Source organism: Macrobrachium rosenbergii, chromosome 41, assembly GCF_040412425.1.
Source record: "Macrobrachium rosenbergii isolate ZJJX-2024 chromosome 41, ASM4041242v1, whole genome shotgun sequence".
In the NCBI taxonomy this organism is placed as follows: domain Eukaryota; kingdom Metazoa; phylum Arthropoda; class Malacostraca; order Decapoda; family Palaemonidae; genus Macrobrachium; species Macrobrachium rosenbergii.
The window spans coordinates 1,921,661-1,948,773 of record NC_089781.1 but is presented as its reverse complement, the minus strand read 5'-3'; the positions used below and the strand labels follow the sequence as shown (position 1 = coordinate 1,948,773).

Genomic DNA, 27,113 nt, shown 5'->3' with positions numbered 1-27,113 from the left:
GTCCTCTTCCAACAGTGCGGGCTTGAGGTGGTCTATTGACACCCAGTCGTTCTTCCCGTGGATGGCCAGCCGGAATGCTTTTTTGTTTCTCTCCAGCACAAGGAAGGGCCTCCTGTAGGGCCTGGTTAAGGGTGCCCGGACGGTGTCGTTCCTGACGAAGACGTGGGTGGTGGAGGACAGACCGGGAGGCGTGAAAGGTGTCGTCCTGTCAGTATATATCCGCTGGCAGGGGGCGAACTTTCCGACCATGTCACGGAGACTCTGGACTGTCAGGGTGTGGCGATACCCAATGATAAGTTTGCCTGGGACCACGAGAGACTCCCTGTAGACTTTTTCTGCTGCGGGCGGGTCGCCGTTGGCTCTGGGAGCGGTCCTCAGCCCGAGGAGGACCCAGGGCAGCTGGTACTTCCAAATCTCGGCAGTGCAGTGGGTCATGAGGGATGCCTTCAGGAACCTGTGGAACCTTTCCACCAATCCGTTGGCCGCGGGGTTGTAGGTGGTGGTGCTGTGGTGAGTGGTCCTCAGCAGGCGTGCCAGGGCGGTCCACAGCTCGGACAGGAAGGCTGGGCCCCTGTCTGTTGTTATATGGTCCAGGACACTGAACCGGCTGATCCAGCTGGAGAGGAGGGTCTCGGCACACGCACTGGCAGTGGCTTCTTCCATGGGCGTCACTTCGGGCCACCTGGTGGAGCGGTCGACGACTGTCAGGAGAAAGGGGGCCTACCATGTCAACTGGGTGTATCTGGGGAAGTCGCCCACCCCCGACTCGGTGTGGCGCCCTACTTTGCTGGTCTGGCACCGGATGCGCTGCCTCGCCCAGTCGTCGCATCCTTCTGTATGCTGTGCCAGATGAACTTCTTTGCCAGCAGTTTGGCCATCGTCCTGCCGGGGGGTGGGACAGCCGTGGATGATGTCAAAAACCAGACGGCAGTGGGAGGCGGGTACCAGCGGGTGGGGGTGGCCGGTGCTTACGTTGCTCAGCAGTGATAGCCCCCCAGGGGCGAGGGGCACATCCTTCCACTTGAGCGACGTGATGGCGGTGCAGTAGGCTGGAACCTCTGGGTCGGTGGCCTGCTCCCAAGCAAGGTCCTCGTAGTCGGTCCCAAGCTGCGCTGCGTTGAACTCGATCCTCGAGAGGGCATCTGCTACAGGGTTCTTCCTGTCGGGAGGTACTTGATGATGCAGGTGAACTCCTCGATGGCCACGAGGTGCCAATGCTGCCTGGAGGACCATGCATCCTCCTGCTTTGTGAAGAAGTGGACCAGCGGCTGGTGGTCCATCCAAACTGTGAAGGGCATGCCCTCCAGGAGGAACTTGAAGTGGCGTACTGCCCGGTACACTGTGCAGAGTTCTCTGTCGAAGGTGCTGTAGTGGGACTCGGCGGGGCTGAACTTCCTGCTGAAGAAGGCAATGGGCTGGGGGGCTCCAGCGATGACCTGCTCCAGGACGGCCCCACAGGCGACGTTGCTGACGTCCGTCGTCAGCTGGAGGGGGGCGTTGGGGTCCTGGTGGGCCAAGGCGGTTGCCTTAGTGAGGGCGGCCTTCGTCAGGGAGAAGGCCTGCTGCTGGTCGGGGCCCCACACTAAGGTCTTCGGATGGCCCTTCAGGATCTCCGTCAGGGGAGTCATGGTGTGTGTGACCCCAGGGATGAACCTCCTGTAGTAGTTGATCATCCCAAGGAATTCCTGTACGGCCCTGACGGAGGTAGGGGTGGGGAACCAGGCAATGGCTGCGACCTTCAATGCGAGTGGACGGACGCCTCCCAGGAATCTCATGGCCCAGGAAGTCAACTCTTTGGACGCCGAAGGTGCATTTGTCAAACCTGACGACGAGGCCGTTCCCTGCAGGCGCTGCAGGACCTTCCGGATGTGCCGCAGGTGTTCTTTGTGGGATCTGGAAAAAATTAAAATGTCATCTACGTAACAGACGCAAAGTTCAGGTCCCCCATGATGCTGTCGATCAGTCTCTGGAAGGTCGCCCCCGCGTTCCTCAGGCCGAAGGTGGAGAAGGTGAAGACGTAGGACCCGAAGGTCTTGATAATGGCGGTTTTGGGATGTCTTCTGGAGCTACTGGTACCTGGAAGTAGGATTTAAAAGATCCAATTTAGAAAATATTTTGGCCCCGTGGAAAGAGGCTGTGAGGTCTTGCATGTTTGGGAGAGGGTAGTGATCTGGTTCTGTGGCGAGGTCATAGTCGGCAGCCACCTGTAGTCACCATTGGAGAAGCCCACGGTTTTGCATATGTGTTGGCGAGGCTCCTTTGTTTTGATATGGTGGTAAACTCCTTTGTTTGGTGGTAGGGGCTCCGGGCACCTGACGGCACCTGAAGTTCGGGCTTGAATACCTCAGGGAACTCCTTCAGAAGTGAGGCATACTGGTGAAGGGTGACGGAACAGACTGTGGGCGCACTGGGGCCGGTCGCTAGGGGAAGGGACTGGCAGGAGTTGGTGTCCAGCAGGCGCTTGCGGCCGACGTCGACTGCCAGACCGAAGTGGGCCAGGAAGTCTGCACCCAGGAGTGGGGTCCTCACGTCCGCAACGATGAAACTCAACTTGTACCTCCGGCCTAGGATGTAGACTGACAGGAACTTGGTGCCATATGAGAGGATGGGGGACCCATCCTCTCCTATGGCGGCCGTTAGGAAGGCAGCCGGGTCCGACGGGCATTTGCGGTTCTCTCTGGATGGCGGAAACACTGAGCGTACGGCCCCAGTGTCGATCAACATCATCCCGCTGGAGATGGTGTCGCGGACGTAAAAACCTACTGGTGCTGGGCTCCTGGATGCTTCTGCTGCCATGGTGGCCTGTGCTGTTGGCTGCCGCCGCCCCCGTTTTTTGGATGGGCAAAAGGGCAGGGGGGCTCACAGTTCCAGACGTCCTTGCCGTACCGCCGGTGGTAGTAGGAAGGCCCCGGCAATTGCTTCTTCTGGTGATGGGTTGGCCGCCTCCTGATGACGCCGTTTATCTCCTCTTCTGCGGTTTCCTCCGGCTGGAGGGACTTGGTGGGGTGTGCGGGTGTGGATGCCCGCTTCAGCTGACCTCGTGGAGTCAGTCAGCTGCTGTGCCGTTTTAATCAGGTCCTCGAGGGGCAGGGTGTAAGGCTCCAGAATCTGGGTCCGAACTCCGAACCTCCAGGAGGAGCTGACAGAGGAAGATCTCCCTCAGCAGGCTTACCTCCGTGTGCCTGCCGCTGCTGTCCATCCCGGGTAGGATGAGAAGGTTCTAGATGACGTTGCACGTCTCCAGGAGGATGGTCGTGCCGGGGGTTGTTGGCGAGGTCGAGGGCGCGGGCGGCTCTCTCGGAGATTGGCAGGGAGCAGGTCTTGACAAGAGAGGCCTTCAGCTTTTGGTAGGCGGCAGGGCTTGCGGCAGACACCCACGGGGCGATTTTCCTGTAAACCTCCTCCGGGAGGGCATTGATTACGATGTCTGCCTGCAGCACTTTATTGTTTAGTCCTGCCAACCTGAACTGCCCCTTGACCCTGTAGAGCCATGATGACAGGTTATTGTGTGTGAACGGTGGGGGCGGACCTTGGTTGGTCCGTCAGGAAGGGCAGCGCGTGAGGGAGATATCCGACTCCGCAAAGTTCACGGTTATTTGTATGTGGGAGGGAATGTCTGCGTACATCCTTGCTTCTGCACTCTCACTCGGAGTGTGAATTACATGCGCGTCAACAATACAAGCTTGGGAGCTTGCCGTGTGGGTCTGCTAATGATGCCGGTGCTCTGCCGACGAGGGTCGGTACACCCGAACGCTTTGTTAAAGCACCATAGTTAGTCTGTTAGGGGCATGGGGTAGTTCATCGGGTCAAGACTAAGTCGCCATTTGGGTTCGTTAATGGCTCCGGCAACCACTCCAGGGTCACCACTGTGAGAGGGTGCAAAAGAGAGAGCAGGTAGACATTGACTGCTAGTTTATTAAGGGAGCAGGCCACTTATAAAGTGGCGTGCAGACATCAGTACAAAGACATACAAGGACATACAGGTGACCCGAGGTCAGTTGTTCTCAATGTGAAACAGGACAGGTAAATACAGATAACATGACAAATAAAATTAACAGATTAGACACAATAATGCTCTGACACATGTACAATACAAAAGGGCACAAATGAGCAAGTAATAAATGCACATTTACATAAATAAAACATGCCTAGGTACCCCAACCTAAGGTCACGGGAAAAGGCACCATAGAAAATGGGAGGTTCACTAGAGAAAACCCATTAAGCAGGGACTTTACAAGTTTGTAAATCAGTTCAGTATTCGCATTAATTGTATAACTCTTCTCATTTTCCCAAATAAAACCAGAATGCAGAACGGAATGAACAGCTTCTTAGCTCAGCTTGTGAGATGACTCGAAATTTGGTGTTGCGCAGTGGTTTGCGCGTGTCCCTGGATTTAGAAAGGGCGATTGCCCTTATCCTTTGACCTTTGTGTTGGGAATTTCCTCGACAGATGTCTCTGTATTTTCGTTGTGCCAATAGACTGCACGATCAACCCACGATCTAAGAAACTGACTTAGCCTCCCAATGCAAGGATAAATGAATCATGTACCAGGTTTTCTCAATTTATTTACAAAAATAAAACCATCTCAATCATCACCCTCACATAACAAACACACAAAAACCACCCCAAAAAACACTAACGAACCTACAATCTACGTGCCTTCAACACGAAACACGTGGGCAACACGAATGCCTTCAGTCTCAAAGAAATCACTGGAATTTAATTACAATTAACACAATGCCACCGCAGTACACAAATGCCTGTGAGGTTCAAGAGAAATGTCAAAAGAGAGAGACTGATTCTTTATTATTTTTGACAGGTGTTTATAAAACAAAAAGCTGACGGAAAGGTAGCGGGTGACCTGAAGGCCCCCGCTGCGTCCATACAAAATTTGTTTTCTGACAGGCATAAAAATATGTACAATATTCATTACATGGCATATAAAAGGTAGATATACATGTCGGCAGAAAGGCTGTACAATGATGCATAAGATGAGGTACATAAAGAATCTGAAATAAAGACGGGTAATATACATGACGTGATTAATGTACATCTGAAGGGAGAAACACAAGAAAGGAGAGGTGCGATTTGTCGCCCTTACAAACACTCCCCCCCCAAAGACAATAATTAGAGGAGCAATTATTGGATGAAATAACATTAATCACAGAGGCACTGGGGCTGTCGAAGTGGGCCCCTGCTTCTGGAGAACTGTGGGCGTTGGGTGGAGCTGACACCTGGGGTTGGCTGGACGAGTTTCCTGGGCTGCCCCAGGCCATGCCTTGCTGGGGAAGCGGGTGCATCTGCAGTCAGGTACTGAGGGGGGACTCTGGGGCACCTGTCTTCTTCGCGTACTTTCCTGTCCAACAGGAATGCGGGTTTTAGCCTGTCAATGGTGATCCAGTCCTCCTGCCTGTGGATGTTGAGGAGGAATGCTTTGCTGGCTCGTTTGATGACTCGGCGGGGCACCCTGTAGGGCCTGGTTAAGGGTGGGCGGTGGGCATCCACCCTGACGAAGACATAGGCGCAGGAGTGTAAGGCTGGTGGGCTGTAGGTGATAGTTCTGTCAGTGAAGGTCTTGTGGCAGGGTGTGAACTTTTGTGCGAGTTCTCTCAACCTAGGGAAGGGGGTGTCAGACGTCAGCCGACGGCGGGAAGAATTCTCTGGGGATGGTCAGTGTTTCCCCGTAGACTTTCTCAGCAGGGGAGGCGTTACCATTTGCTCTCGGTGTGGTGTGGAGACCCAGCAGGACCCAGGGCAGCTGTTCCTTCCACTTCTTGTCGGTGCAGCGTGCCATGAGAACTGCTTTAAGAGAGTGGTGCGCCCTCTTGACCATGCCGTTCGCTGCGGGGTTGTATGCCGTTGTGCTGTGTAGAGTTGTACCCATCAGGCATGCCAAGGAGACCCAGAGCTCTGACAGGAAGGCAGGAGTCCTGTCCATAGTGATGCTGTCTGGCACTCTGAAGCGGCTTATCCAACTGGAGAAGAGGGCCTCTGCGCATGATGTTGTTGATGCTTCATCCATGGGGGTTGCTTCGGGCCAGCGAGTGGCGCAGTCTGTGACTATCAGAAGGTATCTGGCTCCCCCCGAATGCTGAAGGGGCCCAGCGACATCGATGTGGATGTGGCCGAACCGCCGAAGAGGCTGTGGAAAATCGCTGATCCCGGACTCTGTGTGCCGGGATGTTTTGCTTATCTGGCACGGGGTGCAGCTCCTTGCCCACTGGCGGACGTCCTTGTTGATGCCATGCCAAACGAACTTGTCAGTCATGAGGCACGCCATTGTGTGCCCCGATGGATGGGAGAGACCGTGGACTATGTCGAACATTTGCTTTCTCCTTGAGGTGGGCACCAGGGGGCGTGGGTGGCCTGTGCTAGTGTCGCAGAGGAGAGTCATGTCCGTCTCTGGGTCTGCTGCTTGTTCTCTCGTGAGGTCTTCGTAGTCGATGCTGAGGTGAAGGGAATTGATTTCTACTCTTGACAGATCATCGGCCACTGGGTTTTTCTTGCCAGGAACGTAGTTGATGGTGCAACCGGATTCGGAGGTGGCGGTCAGGTGCCACTGTTGCCTTGCAGACCAAGCATCCCCCCCTGCTTTGCAAATGTGTGAACCAAGGGTTTGTGGTCTGTTAGGATTATGAATTTGGTTCCCTCCAGCAGGTACTTGAAGTGCCTCACAGCCTGGTAGATAGCCAGCAGCTCTCTGTCGAAGACGCTGTAGCGGGTCTCAGCTGGCAAAAAACTGCGGCTAAAGAAAGCCAAGGGCTGGGGCGTACCGTTCACCAGCTGCTCGAGTACTGCACCGCAGGCCATGTTGCTGGAATCCGTTGTCAACCTGAGGGCAGCGGCGGGGTTGTGGTGAGTTAAGGTGGTGGCACTGGAGAGGGCCCTTTTTGTTTGAATGAATGCCTGCTGCTGCGGAGCTTCCCATGTTAGTGGTTAAGAGGTGCGAAAGAAACAAGCAGGATAAGGTTACTGCTACTTTTTTGAGGACACAGGCGTTTTAAAAGCGGCGGACTGACGTCATGCCGACTAGTACAATGAGAACCAGGGTGACCTGAGGTCAATAACATTTGACAATAAATACAATAAAAAATACACTCCAAGTTGCACAAATGGGCAATAATGAAATTGAATATTCTGATACCTGAGCAAAAGAAACATACGAGTATAACATACAAGTTGGTAACAGGTAAATATTTACATAAATTAGTTTAAATGATTGGGTATGGCTGAATCTACGTGACCCGTTATCCTAGGAGCGGCAATCCTAGGAGAGGCAAAGAAAACGGGTCGCCACCACAGAAAACCTGCTTAGCGGGGACGTTACAAATACTCCCCCCCAAAGACGTGGGTAACGTCTGATTAATTGATGTATCTGCTGGGGCGTTGAAGAGTGCCGTGGCTACGTGAAGTGAGCGTGGGGCTGCACTGTGCATGGGAGCAGCTGGCTGTGGATGTGGGTGGATGTTTCTGGGGGCGGCCCTGTGTTCTCTTTCTGCGGCAGCCCGGTTGCGGAGATGGCTGCTCAGGCGGAGGGTGCGGTGACGTCTGTGTCTTCCTCCAGGAGGGCGGGCTTAATGCGGTCGACCGACACCCAGTCATCCTTTCCATGAAGGGCGAGCTGGAAAGCCTTGTTATTCCTTTCCAGCATGCGGAAGGGCCCCCTGTAGGGCCTGGTCAGTGGTGGGCGGACAGCGTCATCCCTGACGAAGACGTGAGTGGTGGAGGATAAGCCGGGAGGCGTGAAGGCGACTGAACTGTCGGTGTATGTCCACTTACAGGGGGTGAACTTGCCGACTATATTGCGAAGCCTCTGGACTGATGGGTTGTGGCGGCCCTCTGTGACTAGTTTGCCCGGGACTACGAGAGGCTCTCCATAGATTTTCTCAGCTGCGGATGGGTCGCCGTTGGCTCTGGGGGCGGTTCTCAGCCCGAGGAGGACCCATGGCAGCTGGTATTTCCAATCCTCAGCGGTGCAGTGGGCCATGAGGGACACCTTCAGGGACATGTGGAAATGCTCGACCAAGCCATTGGCTGCGGGGTTGTAGGTGGTGGTGGTGTGGTGAGATGTCCCCAGCAGGCGTGCCAGGGCGGACCACAACTCGGACAGGAAGGCAGGGCCCCTGTCGGTGGTTATGTGGTCCGGGACGGCGAACCGGCTGATCCAGCTGGAGAGGAGGGCCTCGCCGCACGCACTGGCGGTGGCTTCCTGCATGGGCATAGCTTCAGGCCACCTGGTTGAGTGGTCAGCCATCATCAGGAGATGTCTGGCCCCACCTGATGGGGGAAGAGGGCCGACGACGTCGATGTGTATGTGGCCGAACCGCCACCCCGCCTGTGGAAACTCACCTACTCCGGCCTTGGTGCGGCAACCTATTTTGCTGGTTTGGCACCGAAGACACTGTCTCACCCAGTCCTCGCGTCCTTTTGCATCCTGTGCCAGATGAACTTCTCTGTCAGCAGCTTGGCCGTCGTCCTGCCGGAGGGGTGGGACAGCCCGTGGATGATGTCTAATACCTGGCGGCGATGGGAGGTGGGCACCAGGGGGCGAGGCTGGCCAGTGCTGACGTCGCAGAGGAGTTTTGGACTCCCGGGGGTGAGGGCCACGTCCCTCCACTTCAGGGACGTGATGGCCGTGCGGTAGGCTGGAGTCTCTGGGTCGGTGGCGCTGCTCCCGGGCGAGGTCCTTGTAGTTGATCCCAAGCTGCACCGCGTTGAGCTCGACTCTGGAGAGGGCGTCTGCTACAGGGTTCTTCCTGCTGGCAAGGTATTTGACTGAGCAGGTGAATTCTGCGATGGCCGCAAGGTGTCGCTGCTGCCTGGAAGACCATGCGTCCCCCTGCTTGGTAAAGGCGTGGACCAGCGGCTGGTGGTCCATGTAGATTGTGAAGGGCGTACCCTCCAGGAGGAATTTGAAGTGCCGGACCGCCTGGTATACTGCGCAGAGTTCCCTGTTGAAGGTGCTGTAGCGGGCCTCCGCGGGGTTGAACTTCTTGCTGAAGAAGGCGATGGGCTGGGGGGCGCCGTCGACAATCTGCTCCAGGACGGCTTTGCATGCGATGCTACTGGCGTCCGTCATCAGTTGGAGGGGAGAGCTGGGGTCCTGGTGGGCCAAGGCGGTTGCCTCGGCGAGGGCGGCCTTCGTCAGGGAGAAGGCCTGCTGCTGGCTGGGTCCCCACACTAAGGATTTTGGTTGGCCTTTCAGGATCTCCGTCAGGGGGGCCATGGTGTGTGCGATCCTGGGGATGAACCTCCTGTAGTAATTTACCATCCCGAGGAACTCCTGGACGGCCTTGACGGAGGTGGGGACTGGGAACCTCGTGACAGCTGCGACCTTTGATGTGAGCGGGCAGACACCAACCGGGGATATCTCGTGGCCTAGGAAGTGTCGAATCTGACGACGAGGCCATTCTCCTGCAGGTGCTGCAGGACTGGCCGGATGTGCCTCTGGTGCTCTTTATGGGACCTGGAAAATATAAGGATATCATCCATGTAGCAGACGCAGAACTTCAGGTCCCCCAGGATGCTGTCCATGAGCCGCTTGAAGGTCGCCCCCGCGTTCCTCAGGCCGAAGGTGGAGAAGGCAAAGACGTAGGACCCGAAGGGAGTGATGATGGCAGTTTTCGGGATATCCTCTGGAGCAACTGGTACCTGAAAGTAAGATTTTAAAAGATCCAACTTAGAAAATATTTTGGCCCCGTGGAAGGAGGCCGTGAGGTCCTGCATGTTCGGCAGGGGGTAATGGTCAGGTTCAGTTGCGAGGTTGAGCCGTCTGTAGTCGCCGCAGGGTCTCCAGGAGCCATCCAGTTTCTGCACCATGTAGAGAGGAGAGGCCCAAGGGCTGGAGGCCTTTTTGCACATTCCCATCCGCTCCATTTCGGCGAAGGCGTTCTTGGCCTCCTGAGGGCACCGAGGGGGAAGCCTCCAGAACCTTGCATGTGTAGGGGGTGCCCTTCGTCTTTATGTGGTGGTAGATGCCATGCTTTGCTGGGGCCCCGGGTACCTGACGGAGCTCGGGCCTGAATACGCTGGGGAACTTCTTCAGCAGCTGGGCGTACTGGTGGGGGATGACGGAGCAGATAGTAGGGGCACTGGGTCCTGTTGCCAATGGGAGGGACTGGCAGGAGTCAGTGTCGAGGAGACACTTGCGACCAACGTCGACTGGCAGCCCGAAGTAGGCGAGGAAATCCGCGCCCAGGAGCGGGGTCCTTACATCCTCAATGACGAAGTTCCAAAATACCTCCGGCCAAAGATGGAGATTGACAGGAGCCTGGTGCCATAGGAGAGGACGGGGGACCCGTTGGCAGCCGTCAGGAAGGCAGCCGGGTCCAGCGAGCGCTTGCGGTCCTCCCTGGACAGCGGAAATATTGATCTAATGGCCCCTGTGTCGACAACATCATCCTGCCAGAGATGGTGTCGCGGACGTAGAAGCCAAATGGTTCTGGCTCCTGGGTTTCTCTGTTACCATGGCGGCTTGTTCTGCTGGCCGCTGCCTCCCCTGTTTTTTGGACAGGCGAATGAACACGGTGGTTGGCAGTTCCGGGCATCCTTGCCGTACCTCTTGTGGTAGTAGCAAGGGCCCGGTGGGTTCCATTTGTGATGATACGGTGGCCGCCTCCTGGTGACGCCGCTTATCTCCTCCTCTGCGCCCTCCTCCTGTTGAATGGAACTGATGGGGTGTGTGGGCGTGGATGCCTGCTTCGCTGCCTTTGCTGTAGTCGGTCAGCCGCTGCGCCATGTGGATCAAGACCTCGAGGGGCATGGTGTAGGGTTTGAGGATCTGAGTCTGGACCTCCAGGAGGAGCTGGCGGAGGAGAATCTCCCGTGACAGACTTATCTAGGACTGCTTGCCGTTGCTGTCGGTGTCGGGAAGGGTGGGGAAGTCCTGGATCATGCCCCATGACTCCATGACACTCTGTTCCTGCCGTGGGTTGATGATGAGGTCCAGGGCGTGGGCGGCCCTCTCGGCGACAGGCAGGGAGCAAGTCTCGATCAGGGATGTTTTCAGGTGGCGGTAGGTGAGGGGGCGTGCGGTGGACACCCACGGGACGAGTTTCCTGTAGACCTCCTCTGGCAGGGCATTAATTACTGCGTCAGCTTGTAGCACCTCGTCTGTGAGTTCCGCTAGCCTGAACTGACCCTCGACCCTGTACAGCCATGATGAAGGGTTCCCCTGAGTGAAAGGCGGCAGCTTTATGGCGAGGGCGGCTTTTGTTTGTCCTGCTGGGCAGGGCGCCAGGCAGGGCAGCATGCGGGGCACGGGCAGCAGTGTGGAGGAGAGCGTGAGCCTCGGCATGGGGGAGGGCGCAGGTGATATGGGCAGGAGGTAAACGTCTGAATCCGCGAGGTTGGCAGTTAACTGAATGTGGGAGTGTTTGCCCGCTGGAATCATGATCCCGTGTTTTGCCTCGAGAACGGGGTAAGTTTGATTGTGTCTGGCTCTGTTGGTGAGAGAGGCGTACAGATGATGCTCGCGGGTTCGCATTGAGGTTCTTCTTCTGATATCTTGACTTCTCACGCACCAAAACACTGGAAAATCCGCCGTAATGAGTCCATTAATGGTGCTGTTTTGTTAGAGAGGTCAAATGAAGTGCCAAAAAGTGCCCTTTTGGGTATGCCCTATTTAATCGGTTAATGGCACGGTTTCTGCCAGGGAGGGTGCTATCAGAGGCCTAACCTTTATGCCTTAGTTAGTTCGCTAAAGGCTTTCTGATGGTAGGGTGCGGCTGTAGTTAGTCCATTAATGATTGAGCCAAAACCCCGCTACCTGTCCTTGACCCTGGGCCACCAGTGTGAGGTTCAAGAGAAATGTCAAAAGAGAGACTGATTCTTTATTATTCTCGACAGGTGTTTATAAAACAAAAAGTGGATGGAAAGGTAGTGGGCGACCCGAGACCCCCCCGCTGCATCCAAACAAAATTTGTATTTTCTGACAAGCATAAAACTACGTACAATATTCGTTACATGGCATATAAAAGGTAGATATACATATTGGCAGAAAGGCCATAAATCATGCATGAGGTACATAAAGAATCTGAAATAAAGACAGGTAATATATACGACATGATTAATGTACATCTGAAGGGAGAAACACAAGAATGTGTGAGAGAGGTGCGAAATAATGAGCAGGAAGACAAGTAATGCTGGTTTATTGATGAAGCAACCCGCTTATAAAGTGGCGTGCAGACGTCTGCATGTATGCAGAGACCGCGAGTACAAAAATTTACAGGTGACCTGAGGTCAAACTATTTCTCTACACAAAACAGAACAGGTACATACAGAAAACATGATGATTAACAATAGCTGGTTGGACATAAAAATACTCTGACACATATACGTGGTACAAGGGCAAATGAACAGGTAATAAATACACAGTCGACAATAATAATAAGATTGTGTATGTGCGACCTTAGGTTGCCTGTGAAGGCACTGCAGAAAACGGGATGTTCATCATAGAGAACCCGTTGAGCGGGGACTTTACAATACTCCCCCCCCACACGTAGGTAACGTCTGATCAGAGCAGGTATCTGCTGGGGCGCTGGAGGGAGCCCCGCCTTCTCGATGCCAGTTGGGGGTGGTATTCATCTTCTTCGGTGCCATGTGGATGGGTGTGTTTGGTTGCCCTCCTGCCCGGACCAGGGGCCTTCCAGGGGCACCCACGAAGTTTTCTTGCGGACGGGGCAGGCTGTGGGGGCGCCACCTCCTGCAGGGGGCTTTGGAAAGTGCCCCCGACATCTTCCTTCAGGAATGCGGGCTTGAGGCAGTCTATCAATACCCAGTCTTCCTTCCCATGGACGGCCACCCGGAATGCCTTCTTGTTTCTCTCAAGTACGAGGAAAGGCCCCTGTAGGGCCTGGTTAAGGGTGGACATACGGCATCGTCCCTGACGAAGATGTGGGTGGCAGAGGACAGACCGGGAGGCATGAAGGGGGACGTCCTGTCGGTATATGTCCACCGGCAGGGGGCGAACTTCCCAACCCTGTCGCAGAGCCTCTGCGTTGTTAAGTCGTCCCAGTCCTCTGTGATGAGTTCCCCCGGGACTACAAGGGTCTCCCCGAAGACTTTTTTGCTGCGGACGGGTCGCTGTTCGCTCTGGGGGCGGTCCTCAGCCCGAGGAGGACCCAGGGCAAGTGGTACTTCCAGTTCTCGGAGGTGCAACGAGCCATGAGGGACGCCTTCAGGGGCCTGTGGAACCTTTCCACCATTCCATTGGCTGCGGGGTTGTTGGTGGTGGTGCTGTGGTGAGTGGTCCCCAGCAGGCATGCCAGGGCGGTCCACAGCTTGGACAGGAAGGCGGGGCCCCTGTCTGTAGTTTTATGGTCCAGGACACCGAACCGGCTGATCCAGTTGGAGAGGAGAGCCTCTGCGCACGCAGTGGAGGTGGTTTCTTCCACGGGTGTAGCTTCGAGACCACCTGGTGGAGCGGTCGACGACTGTTAGAAGGTATCTTGCTCCTCCTCATGGGGGAAGAGGACCCACTACGTCGATGTGGATGTGCCCAAAACGTCTCTCCGGCTGGGGAAATTCGCCCACCCCCGATTCGGTGTGCTGCCCTACTTTGCTGGCCTGGCACTATATGTACTGCCATGCCCAGGCCATCGTGTCCTTCCGTATGCTGTGCCAGACGAACTTCTCCGCCATCAGCCTGGCCGTTGTTCTGCTGGAGGGGTGGGACAGTCCGTGGATGATGTCGAAGACCAGCTGACGACGGGAGGCAGGCACCAGTGGGCGGGGGTGGTCAGTGCTTACGTCGCTCAGCAGTGTTGGCCCTCCAGGGCCGAGGGGCATGTCCTTCCACTTCAGCGACATGATGGCAGTGCTGTAAGCTGGAGTCTCTGGGTCGGCAGCTTGTTCATGGGTGAGGTCCTCGTAGTCGATCCCAAGCGGCACTGTGTCGATTTCGATCCTCAAGAGGAGGTACTTGATGGTGCAGGTGAACTCCACGGTGGCCCGAGGTGCTGCTGCTGCCTGGAGGACCACACATCCCCCAGCTTTGTGAAGGCATGGACCAACGACTGGTGGTCCGTCCAAACTGTGAAGGGCGTACCCTCCGGGCAGGAATTTGAAGTGGCATACTGCCTGGTACACCACGAAGAGTTCCCTGTCAAAGGTGCTGTAGCGGGACTCGGTGAGGCTGAGTTTTCTGCTGAAGAAGGCGATGGGCCGAGGGGCTCCGTTGACGACTTGCTCCAGGACGGCCTTGCAGGCGACGTTGCTGGCATCTGTTGTCAGCTGCAGGGGAGCGCTGGGGTCCTGGTGGGCCAAAGCTGTTGCCTTGGTAAGGGCGGCCTTCGTCAAGGAGAAGGCCCTTTGCTGGTCAGGGCCCCACTCCAAGGTCTTCGGACGGCCCTTGAGGATCTCCGTCAGGGGGACCATGGTGTGCGCAATCCCCGGGATGAATCTCCTGTAGTAGTTGACCATTCCGAGGAATTCTTGTACGGCACTGACGGAGGTAGGGGTGAGGAACCTGACGACGGCCTCAACTTTCGATGAAACTGGGGATATCTCGTGGCCTAGGAATTCCACCTTGTTGATGCCGAAGGTGCACTTGTCGAACCTGATGACGCGGCCACTCTCCTGCAGGCGCTGCAGGATCTTCCGGATGTGCCGTAGGTGTTTCCTGTGGCATCTGGGAAAAAATTAGGATATCATCGACATAGCAGATGCAGAAGTTCAGGTCCCCCAGGATGCTGTCCATCAGTCTCTGAAAGGTCGCCCCTGCGTTCCTCAGGCCGAAGGTGGTGAAGGAGAAGACGTAGGACCATAAAGGCGTGACGATGGCGGTTTTGGGGATGTCCTCTGGAGCTACTGGTACCTGAAAATATGATTTCAAGAGATCTAACTTTCAGAATATTTTGGCACCGTGGAAAGAGGCCGTTAGGTCCTGGATGTTTGGTAGAGGGTAAAGGTCGGGTTCTGTAGCGAGGTTGAACTGCCTGTAGTTGCCACAGGATCTCCAGGTGCCGTCTGCTTTCTGTACCATGTGAAGCGTGGGAGGCCCATGGGCTGGGAGCCTTCTTGCATATGCCCATCCGTTCCATCTCAGCAAAGGCCTTCTTGGCCTCATGAAGGCACCGTGGGGGAAGCCTCCTGAACTTTGCGTGCGTTGGGTGCCCCCTTGTCTTGATGTGATGATATATCCTGTGTTTGGCTGGGGCCCCGGGCACCTGACGGAGCTCAAGTTTGAACGCCTCCGGGAATTCCTTCAGGAGGGAGCCGTACTGGTGGGGGCCGATGAAACAGATTGTGGGCTCCCTGGGGCCCAGCGACAAGGGCAGGGACTGGCAGGACTCGGTGTCCAGCAGGCGCTTGCGGCCGAATTCGACTGCCAGTCCAAAGTGGGCGAAGAAGTCCGCACCCAGGAGCGGGGTCCTAACGTCCGCGACGATGAAGTTCCTTTTGTACTTCCAGCCAAGGATGGAGAACGACAGGAGCCTGGTGCCATAGGAGAGGATGGGGGACACGTTGGCGGCCGTCAGGGAGGCAACCGGGTCCGGCGGACATCTGCCGTCCTCTCTGGAAGGCGGGAACACTGACCGCATGGCCTCAGTGTTGATCAGCATCATGCTGCCAGAGGCAGTGTTGCAGACGTAGAAGCCTACTGGTGCGGGGCCCCTGGGTGTTTCGGATGCTGCTGCCATGGCAGCCTGTGAGGGTGGCCGCTGCTTCCCCCATTTTTTGGAGGGGAGAAACGGCAGGGGGGCTTTGCAATTTCAGGCAGCTTTACGGAACCTCTGTTGGTAATAGCAAAGCCCCGGCCTTTCCTTCTTCTGCTGGTGGGGTGGCCTCCTCCTGTCGACAGTGTTGATACCCTCTGTGGTGGGGTCCTCCAGCTGGAGGCAGTTGATGGGTGTGCGGGCATGGACGCTCGCTTCGCTGCTCTCATGGAGTCCGTTAGCTGCTGCGCCACTTTGATTGGGTCCTCGACCAGGAGAGTGTATGGTTCCATGATCTGCCCACGGACCTCTGGGAGTAGCTGCTGCAGGAGGATCTCCCTCAACAGGCTAATCTCTTTGCGCCTGCCACTGCTGTCAGTCTTGGGGAGGAGGAGGAGGTCCTGGAGGGCATGCCACGTCTCCAAGAGGTTCGTGTCCTGCCGGGGGTTGATGGGGAGGTCAAGGGCACGGGCGGCTCTCTTGGAGACCGGCAGGGAGAAGGTCTCGACGAGAGTGGCCTTTAACTCCTGGAAGGTGGCAGGGCTCGTCGTTGTCATCACCCACGGGGCGACCTTCTTGTATATCTCCTCTGGTAGGGCGTTGATGGCAATGTCCGCCTTCAACACCTCATCAGTCAGGCCTGCCACCCTGAATTACCCCTCAACCCTGTAGAGCCAGGACGCTGGGTTCTGATGGTTGAATGGTGGCAGCTTTATGTTAAGGACCGCCCTAGGTTGGTCCATCATGAGGGGCATCGCACGGGGAGCGGGCTCCGGTGTGGAGGAGCGCGCGGGAGGGGGTTTTGCGAGGGAGGCGTCTGCCTCCGAGAAGTTTGCGTTAATATGTATGTGGGTGGGGATGTCTGTGTCCATGCTCATTCCGTGCTCTCACTTGGAGTGTGAGGGAACACTCGCATCAATACACGCTTGGGAGCGTGCCATGTGGGTCCGCTAATGACGCCGGTGATTTGCCGACGAGGGTCGGTTACGCCCGAACACTTTGTTAGAGCGCCGTAGTTAGTCCGTTAGGGGCGTGGGTTGGTTCATCGGGACAAGACTAAGTCGCCGTTTGGGTCTGTTAATGGCTCCGGGAACCATTCCGGGGGTCACCACTGTGAGAGAGGTGCAAAATAATGAGCAGGAAGACAAGTACTGCTGGTTTATTGATGAAGCAACTCGCTTATAAAGCGGCGTGCGAACGTCTGCGTATACGCATACCGCAAGTACAAAAATTTACAAGTGACCTGAGGTTAAACTATTTCTCTACATAAAACAGGACAGGTACATACAGAAAACATGATGATCAACAATAGCTGGTTGGACATAAAAATACTCTGACACATATACATGGTACAAGGGCAAATGAACAGGTAATAAATACACAATCCACAATAATGATAATAAGATTGTGTACGTGCGACCTTAGGTCGCCTGTGAAGGCACCACAGAAAACGGGATGTTCATCATAGAGAACCCGTTGAGCAAGGACTTTACGAAAGGAGAGGTGAGATTTGTCTCCCTTACACGCCCAAACAGTTACTCTTACCCAATCATTCTCATTACAACCATGCAGGAACACTCACAGTTACTAACCTCACGCAAACCTTTAGGAGTCCAAACACATACGTGTATACAAAACGAGATCCCTGGAGCGACAAGGGCAAGATAATGGCGCAAGAGTCTCACTTCCCTGTCCAGGCGGTTGCTAATTGGGATAATTTATTTCTTCACACTTAGGCTTAAGGACTCCAAACTCACAACAAACCACTCGAACAAACAACAAGACGAAACATGAGGTTCCATACTGCGGCGGTACGTACATTTCAACTAAATATGCAATAACAGTCGTGTTATTGCATATTTCGTGACATTCTTTGAAACCCCGTAGAATCGGTGGGAGTTTGAAGTGCAAAAACCCCGTGCACTGAACCTTTTCGCGACACTTTGTTGTAATTTTGATTCTTTTGAGTACCACTGACTTTTAATTCCTTTTGGATAATTCATTTTCACTTATTTCTAATATAGTTACCCAACAAGTACTTTTCAATGTCCCTCTGTTTTCTTTCATTTTCCCTGTGATCCCATTTCAGTGAATTATGAATATAATTTGATCTCATTAAGATTGTATAGTGTTCATACTCTGAAGATTTGCAAGTAACTTAGAGAAACAAGGTGACATACCGAGTCCTCTAAGGTCTGAAAATCAACCTGTGAGTACTCGTAAGATTCTGAAAGAGAGAAAGAGGGAGGCGAGCGCTTCTCATCGCATCTCACAGCAACTTATGGTCTGAATTCATGTCTATAGGGACTGCTCAATAAGTGGCAGTACCTAACTGTGGTACACTGTTCATTCATAATATTAGTGTGTCATTCTTGTTAGTACTGAACTGGGTTGAGGGATATCTCCCCGTAATTTAGAAACCGCGAAGGGAATGTGGTGTCGTTGTCACGTAAGACTTTTGGAGTTTTTTTTTTCTTTTTACCAAGTATCAACATCAAAGATCAACATTACGCCATACAATCCACGTTGTCCATACCATCACTTTTTCGCCACAGTTTTCTTCTTCTTCTTCCTCTTCTCTCTCTAATCGCGCCGGTAGGGGTCGTTTTTAATGTCTCTCGGGTCATTTCGTTTTCTGTGTCTTCTTGAAAGCTGTCTCTGAAGTCCCTCCGTCATCTCTTAGGCCGCCTTCTTCGTATCCCTAGCACCGCCATTTCCATGAGCTCTCTTACAACATCATCCAACATGCCTTTCATCATCATCTCATCTCCTCCTCAGGTGACCAAGCAATCTCAGTCTTGATTCTTTGGCTTTCTTTGACACTTCAGTGAATTTTCCTGATCCACTGGTGTGTTTATTTCATATCCTGTCTCTTTTCGTCCCTTTACTCATCCATCTGTTCATCTTCATTTCCTGCTCGTCTAACTTATTGTTCTCTGATTTCCTCGGTGTTTCTGCTTCTACCCCATATAACACAGCGAATCTTACCGCCACCTTATGTACGTTACCTTTCAGCCTAAGGGAGTCTCATGTCGAAGAGCACGCCTGATCCCTGGTACTGCCTCCCGATTATTCCACCCGGCTTGAATTCGATGGTCAACATCTTTATTCAAATCATCTACTGCATCTGTTATCGAGCCCGGATTCTGTATCCGGAAAGGGGGACATGTATCTTGAAAATTCACAAGATCCCTAGACTCTCTTGTCTTTGTGACCATAATTTAGATTATTTGTGCCTGCCTGATGAGTACATTCTCTTGGTTAATCCGTTGTGCTGGCTGTTTGCTTTGAATGCTAGCTTTTTTTCATTTTTATGTATTATGACATAGTATACTATTGTGTAATGATCCCGCTGAATTTTCCATTCTTCCAAGACAGGATACTGAATGAAGAAAATAAGAGAAAATTCATTGCATAAATTTCAGAAAAAACAATGAAAATATCTTAAGTTCTCATCGGGAAGTAAATACTGAGAATGAGCACCTATTGACAGTAAGTGTGATAGACCCAATAAATTAAATCAATAAGGCATCACGAAGCAACAGAACAAATTCACATTAAGATGGTATTTTTTGAAGCTCGGAGTGCAACAGGCAAATAACAGACACTGAATGCAAATCTGCTTTATTAGCGAAAGGATTTCAAATGGGAAGGAAAAGGAACACAACAAATATATGTTGACGAGACTTCATGATTACTATCTCTCTCATACACTCACAGGAGAAGTAGAGAACAGCCGCATGAAGATGCTAACGCCATCTGGCAACGATGATGAAATTCATATCAGCTAATTTAATCCACGGTGCAGCGTCATCATTCACGTTTTACATCAGACTTTCCATTTACATGGTTAAACGCAAACTATCACTATATTCCTTCGGTCATCTGAGGGTAAATTCCTTATATTAAAATTTAATATTAGACTCCCATCTTAACAGAACAGTTTTAGTTAAAGTGCAAAGTTGAGTTTGGTCGTTTTCCAGTTAGGCTGACCTTTTACTTTTCAGTGTCCTATAGGGTCTAAAATCAAATTTATCAGTTGTTTCGGTTCTTTCTCATTTAGAGATGGCATGAGTGTCCCAGTAGTCTCAAAATAAACCAAGCAACAAACGAACGATCTCTCCACATCATGCCATAATTTGAGAAGTAAGTTAATCAGAGATCATGAAACCACTGATGACCACAGTCATCGTGGGAAATGGTGAAAATCAGCAGTCTAATGACTACAGATTGCCTGAAAAAATGAGGAACCTTTTATCTCATTTTTTATTTTGACTTTTTCGTTCTGTTATCAGAGCTGGCAGTAAATGAAGCTTTTATCTCTAGTTTTCATCTTTGTAAGCTGGTCACTTACATACATACATACTACATATATATATATATATATATATATATATATATATATATATATATATATATATATATATATATATATATATATATATATATATATATCGGTGAATGTTGGCAGTAATTTTCCTTTATGCAAATGTCGTTAAATATGACAGCGAAGTTACAGTTTATTAGTTTCTTACTAATGTTCTCAATTTTCCTTATTATCTTCCTCTGTTCCTCAGGCAACTGATGGAGTAAAGCACCAAAGTTCATTTTGATGGACGTTTTATTGGCTAGGACGTTTCGTCTCTTCTAGAGACATCTTCGGTTACAAATGAGTGTCTACAAAGAAATTCACACATACTGTATATATAACATTCTTTCGAGGGAATACTTGTCAAAAATATAATGATTTAATGGTTAAAATCAAACATTCGGCAGTTAGCTTTTTGAAATTAACAGTTAAAACATACAGATTTGTTATCAAACTTGTTTACAACTGGCCTGTTAACAATTACCAAGAATTGCTACGCTATTTAGGTTTTTACATATTTGGAAACAACCAGACAAGAAATAAATAGCTGAAAATTGATGGTCAACAAAGAACCGTCAAAGAGACATTCAAATATAGTATATGTAAAATTAATATACTTTTTTACACACGTAAAAAATATAAGTAAAATGTAAATACAGTTATCAATATGAGGACAGAACAAGATAAAACATGACAAAAATAAAGATAACTAAATTATTTTCGTAAGTCCAACTTCGACGACACATTTTTAGTGTGCTGTATTTCTTCTCCTTTCACGATCGGAAGGTAGAATTATTGCGTTGATTCCTTGCACGTTTAGGGGAGGTTTATGAATATTTATGTATAATATTGCCTCAAGGTATTTTAGCCTTTTAGCATCAGAAACATTGTCAATAATTTCGGTGTTGGGCTCGAGCATTTCCCTGGTTAGAGGCGCATCGTGTGTCTCTCTCGTGTGATTTCTAATACTACCATTTTGCACATGCACAGTAAGTCTTCTTGATGGTGAAGTTGTAGTATTTCCAATATAATAAACTGCAAACTGCAACTTCGCTGTCATATTTAACGACATTTGCAACTGAACTGAACACGTGCATTTTTATCTTATTGACATTTGAATCCCAGTCAGCCGTCAAAAACCTATTTGTAGCCTGTATGAGACAGGATTTTGTAAATTACGTGTAAATTATTTTGTCTTATGATGAGAATGGATTATTTAATAAATACCATCACTTTAACGTTACTACAGCGTGAAAGAGACGTCCAACTACACATACGCATGCATGCAGCTACACGCAAAGGAAAATGAAACACTTGGTATTTTAACCCACTGTTGCAGTTTCCCTGTGGTAACATCTACGCACACACAAACACGCACGTACACACACACACACACACACACACACACACACACACACACATATATATATATATATATATATATATATATATATATATATATGTATATGCTATAGATGTTTTATTCACGATGAGCAATTTTCAGATGACTTTGTAAGGCATCCATAATATGGATATGCTTTTGCTCTGATCTTTTATGCACGAGGTTCAAATGATTCATTCTGTTGGCCTGTTGCGATTTCGGGTATGAATGGCCGACCTTGTAGAGGCGTGATGACGAGGACTTTAGTCTTGGTGTCTTCCTTCTGTTACGAAGAAGGAGAGGAGGAAGCAGGCAATCTGTCTGTAGCCAAAGGAGCAGAATCATCCCTCAGTTCTGGCGACGTTTCCTCTTGCGTGTGAACTGCGAATATAAATTAAAACATTTTCACAAATGATCACTGCTATAACTGAATTTCTCTTGTTTTTTTTTTTCATCCCCTCAGTCTGTAAATGGTAACAGGCTAATGATAGGTAAATAAGCTGCCTGATAAAGTAAACTCACACTTAGACCTTATCTGCAGCTCTATCAGTTTAAGGTCTGAGCTGCATTGCTGGATGGCGTTGTCTATAAATAAGTTCTTATGCCTTAAAAATTATTGTGCTTCTGAACAAAGGCGATGTACAAAAGGAAATGTAATAAGAATAAACATATTTTTCTCAGTTTTAATATAGAGCATTTGGGCTATTTCAGAGGAATTTCATAAAATAACAGTATATTGAAAGCAAACTGGAACTGGGAAAACAGTAACAGGACACAAAAATAAAGCAGAAAAAAGAAAATCGGGAACTATGTATCTGGCTGCCTGTAAATTCATCTAACCGTCTAATTTTATATATTCTTCATATGTTGCAGGTTGAAATCTTGTGATTATGATATATTTACCTATAACATTATAAATCAGCATTTTTGTAAGCGAAAAGAATACTACATTGTGATTACTTAGAACAGTATTTCTTTTGTTGAATGTCTACTCATAAGAAACGGTTAAAAATCAGTATTGTCTTCATAAACGGAATAAAAGAAATAGAGAAGTTTCAAACATTTGTGAAAGGTAGTGTAGTTAGGCGTAAATTTAAAAAATGAGGTCAAAAGATATCATCATACTTCATCATTCATTTTCATCTTAAAACACATGAAGGTTCAACACGGCTCTTACGGTAACAATGCCAGTATGATACAAAAGTTTCTGTTACCATTACACTGATAGCATTATTGCTCAGACAATAAGAACAAATTGTAAACTACTGATACGAATTCTTATACACACCGAAACCAGCTCATTTTTGATTGTAGATACTGGAGAGTTGTCTATTTTGTTCATTATTCGCGGTAAATTGTCAAACTGAAAAATCCACTGTTAAAGCTTGTTTCATTTTGTATCTATATCATGTAACTCTGTCGTGGGTAACTGGGTATAAATTCCACCCTTTTCTTGGATGGCAACATTTTCACCTGTATCGTCCAAAAAGGAATAGATGAAAGGAGGACACAAGTTACAAGCAACTGGAAAGGGCTCATAAAAAATGTGACTCCGACTTGGGATTAAGCTGAGAAGAAGAGATGCCTTGTTGTTGTTTTTGCTGTAGATGCTATTGCTACTCTTGGCTGCCAACATTACTTTCAGAAACTTGTTTCGCACTTACCTGCTGTGTATTTAATGTTGTTACAAACTACCTTCAGCGAGAAATATCTCAAGAACATTATTTCCAGAAATAGCTTATTATAGGCTATCTCCTAAGTACCTCAGGTACTGTATATGAGTGTATTCTGCTGATCTGCGGATAATGACGTCAGATAACGTTACGTGAAATGGCTTACCTCTTCTGTTGCCGATTTTGAATCTGGTCAGCGTCAGAGTGACGAGCACCCCCAGAATGCAGGCTGAGCCGCAAGCGAAGGCTATCACGTAGCGGTAGTACCAGCCTCTGTTTTGAAAAGGATTTCATCGTTAATCAAAGACTCTGCACTCATAGTTTTTATATTAATTTCGGTTTATTTGTTGTTGCTGTTGTTATATATATATATATATATATATATATATATATATATATATATATATATATATATATATATATATTTAACATATTAATTTGTTTAACAATGTGTGTGTCTGAATCCGGGAACTTTCATCTTTAGAAAACTCAAATAGGGTCTGTCTGATGATAACTTATTTTCACCTCTCCCTAATACTGGTCTTGATATATGCAGCACATCGAAAGGCTTACTGACACTGGGTATTGTGTGGTTCGGAGGACATAATGAGATTTGACCATTGAAATGATTGCAAATAGATTGCCAGACAGACACCGTGAAACTCAAACATGGAAATTACGAAACGTAGTTGTTTGTATTACAGCTATAGCGAAAGTCCATAGGTGGCCGCTGAGATAACCTGAGATTTTACAATGTGTTGTTTCCCTATTTGAGTTTTCTGAAGATGGAAGTTTCGGTATTCAGACATACATGCACGCTTTATATATATATATATATATATATATATATATATATATATATATATATATATATATATATATATATATATATATATATATATGTATACATATATACATATATATATGCACATGTATACACACAAACACACACACATATATATACTGTATATGCTTTTTATCATACAAATGTCGCCTCAGAAGGTGTCAGCCTTCTGGTTGCCATAAAGTATTCATGGTAAATGCGAGCCTCGTGACTCTCTTTGCTCTGCTTACGATCTACCTGGTCAGCTAACCGTCAGGTACGTAAATCATAACTTATGTCAAAGAGATACAGTGGGTTTCAACGAAACAGGCTTTATTCTGCTCTTGTAATTCGATCAGTGTGACTAGGCCACGGTATCTAGACCGTGGACTAGGCTCTCCCGTTGGTGAGGTGAGCGTCATAACTAGAGGGCGAAGCAAGCCTAAGGTGGCTGAAAAGTGGCCCACAAGCAGCCAGTGGCGTTCCAGAGGGGAGTGGGGGGTGGGGGCGCTGTTTGAAATCACCCACCGGGCCCCAAAGTGAGGGGATCCCCAAAATGCACAATTTAACCATTGCTGCTATGACAAGACAAGCTAAATCCAGTGGCCCCAAAATGGTCAAGGGCTCCATTTATATTTGGACCCGAAAGTTTGGGGCCCACTAAAGGGGCCCAATTTCCAATTTTGTGAACAAAAATGTAACAAAAATGTTATGTAAAAGAAATAGGGCTCTCCAGGCGTCCCCTCCCAATCGTAGAGCCCATTATAGGCCTTCTCATATGGATCGGAGGCGGGTGGGTAACGTTGATTGGGGTAAGGGCAGGGCCGATCTAAGGCAATTGATTACTGCTTACAGGGGTCCTAATTATCCTCTGAGGGTCCCCATAATGGCCCCATTTGCCCAGATAATACACATTCAAATGATTCAATGAATCTGGCCTTCTGCTTAACCCAGGGGGGCCAGTGGCCCCATTGAAGGGTGCTTGGACCAGGCCTGGGTAACGGGCAATATTAAATTAACTCCCTAACTTCACTTTACTCTGTTCTGCCTTCCCCTTCACTCTGTTCTACCTCCTTCACTCTATTCTACCTTCCCCTTCACTCTGTTCTACCTCCTTCACTCTATTCTACCTCCTTCACTCTATTCTACCTTCCCCTTCACTCTGTTCTACCTCCCTTCATTCTATTCTACCTTCCCCTTCACTCTGTTCTACCTCCTTCACTCTATTCTACCTTCCCCTTCACTCTGTTCTACCTCCCTTCACTCTATTCTACCTTCCCTTTACTCTTTTCTACCTCCCTTCACAGCTTCACTCTGTTCTACCTCCTTCACTCTATTCTACCTTCCCCTTCACTCTGTTCTACCTCCTTCACTCTATTCTACCTCCTTCACTCTATTCTACCTTCCCTTCACTCTGTTCTACCTCCTTCACTCTATTCTACCTTTCCCTTCACTCTGTTCTACCTCCTTCACTCTATTCTACCTTCCCCTTCACTCTGTTCTACCTCCTTCACTCTATTCTACCTTCCCCTTCACTCTGTTCTACCTCCCTTCACTCTATTCTACCTTCTCCTTCACTCTGTTCTACCTCCTTCACTCTATTCTACCTTCCCCTTCACTCTATTCTACCTCCTTCACTCTATTCTACCTTCCCCTTCACTCTGTTCTACCTCCTTCACTCTATTCTACCTCCTTCACTCTATTCTACCTTCCCCTTCACTCTGTTCTACCTCCCTTCTCTGTATTCTACCTTCCCCTTCACTCTGTTCTACCTCCTTCACTCTATTCTACCTCCTTCACTCTATTCTACCTTCCCCTTCACTCTGTTCTACCTCCTTCACTCTATTCTACCTTCCCCTTCACTCTGTTCTACCTCCTTCACTCTATTCTACCTTCCCCTTCACTCTGTTCTACCTCCCCTTCACTCTGTTCTACCTCCCTTCGCTCTATTCTACCTTCCCCTTCACTCTGTTCTACCTCCTTCACTCTATTCTACCTCCTTCACTCTATTCTACCTTCCCCTTCACTCTGTTCTACCTCCCTTCACTCTATTCTACCTTCCCCTTCACTCTGTTCTACCTCCCTTCACTCTATTCTACCTTCCCCTTCACTCTGTTCTACCTCCTTCACTCTATTCTACCTTCCCCTTCACTCTATTCTACCTCCTTCACTCTATTCTACCTTCCCTTCACTCTGTTCTACCTCCTTCACTCTATTCTACCTCCTTCACTCTATTCTACCTTCCCCTTCACTCTGTTCTACCTCCCTTCTCTGTATTCTACCTTCCCCTTCACTCTGTTCTACCTCCTTCACTCTATTCTACCTCCTTCACTCTATTCTACCTTCCCCTTCACTCTGTTCTACCTCCTTCACTCTATTCTACCTTCCCCTTCACTCTGTTCTACCTCCTTCACTCTATTCTACCTTCCCCTTCACTCTGTTCTATCTCCCTTCACTCTATTCTACCTTCCCTTTACTCTTTCCTACCTCCCTTCACTCTATTCTACCTTCCCCTTCACTCTGTTCTACCTCCCTTCACTCTATTCTACCTTCCCTTTACTCTTTCCTACCTCCCTTCACAGCTTCACTCTGTTCTACCTCCCTTCACTCTATTCTACCTTCCCCTTCACTCTGTTCTACCTCCTTCACTCTATTCTACCTTCCCCTTCACTCTGTTCTACCTCCCTTCACTCTATTCTACCTTCCCCTTCACTCTGTTCTACCTCCCTTCACTCTATTCTATCTTTCCTTTACTCTTTCCTACCTCCCTTCACAGCTTCACTCTGTTCTACCTCCCTTCACTCTATTCTACCTTCCCTTCACTCTGTTCTACCTCCTTCACTCTATTCTACCTTCCCCTTCACTCTGTTCTACCTCCCCTTCACTCTATTCTACCTTTCCTTTACTCTTTCCTACCTCCCTTCACAGCTGCACTCTGTTCTACCTCCCTTCACTCTATTCTACCTTCCCTTCACAGCTTCACTCTGTTCTACCTCCCATCACTCTGTTCTACCTTCCTTTCACTCTATTCTACCTCATTTCACTCTGTTCTAACTTCTACCTCCATTTACTCTGTTCTACCTCCCTTCACTCTGTTCTTCTCCTCCACTCTGTTCTTTCTTCCATCAGTCTGTTCTACTTCCCTCCATCACTCTGTTCTACCTCCCTTTGAACCCTTTCACTATGTTCTACCTTCCCTTCACTCTATTC

At 49.7% G+C, this 27,113-nt stretch overlaps 1 protein-coding gene across 2 annotated transcripts in view; it reads right to left on the bottom strand.

Annotated features, from left to right (window-relative positions):
* Nucleotides 1–19,267: 19,267 nt before the first annotated feature.
* LOC136826575 (major facilitator superfamily domain-containing protein 12-like) overlaps nucleotides 19,268–27,113 on the bottom strand; it is a 31,105-nt gene continuing 23,259 nt past the window's right edge. For both annotated transcript variants that reach the window (XM_067083773.1, XM_067083774.1), the window contains 2 exons: nucleotides 23,247–23,353; nucleotides 19,268–21,788 (listed from right to left, as the gene is read on the bottom strand). In XM_067083773.1, the coding sequence (XP_066939874.1) occupies nucleotides 21,694–21,788; nucleotides 23,247–23,353 (202 nt within the window). In that variant the 3' untranslated portion in view covers nucleotides 19,268–21,693. The remainder of the gene's footprint in view (nucleotides 21,789–23,246; nucleotides 23,354–27,113) is intronic.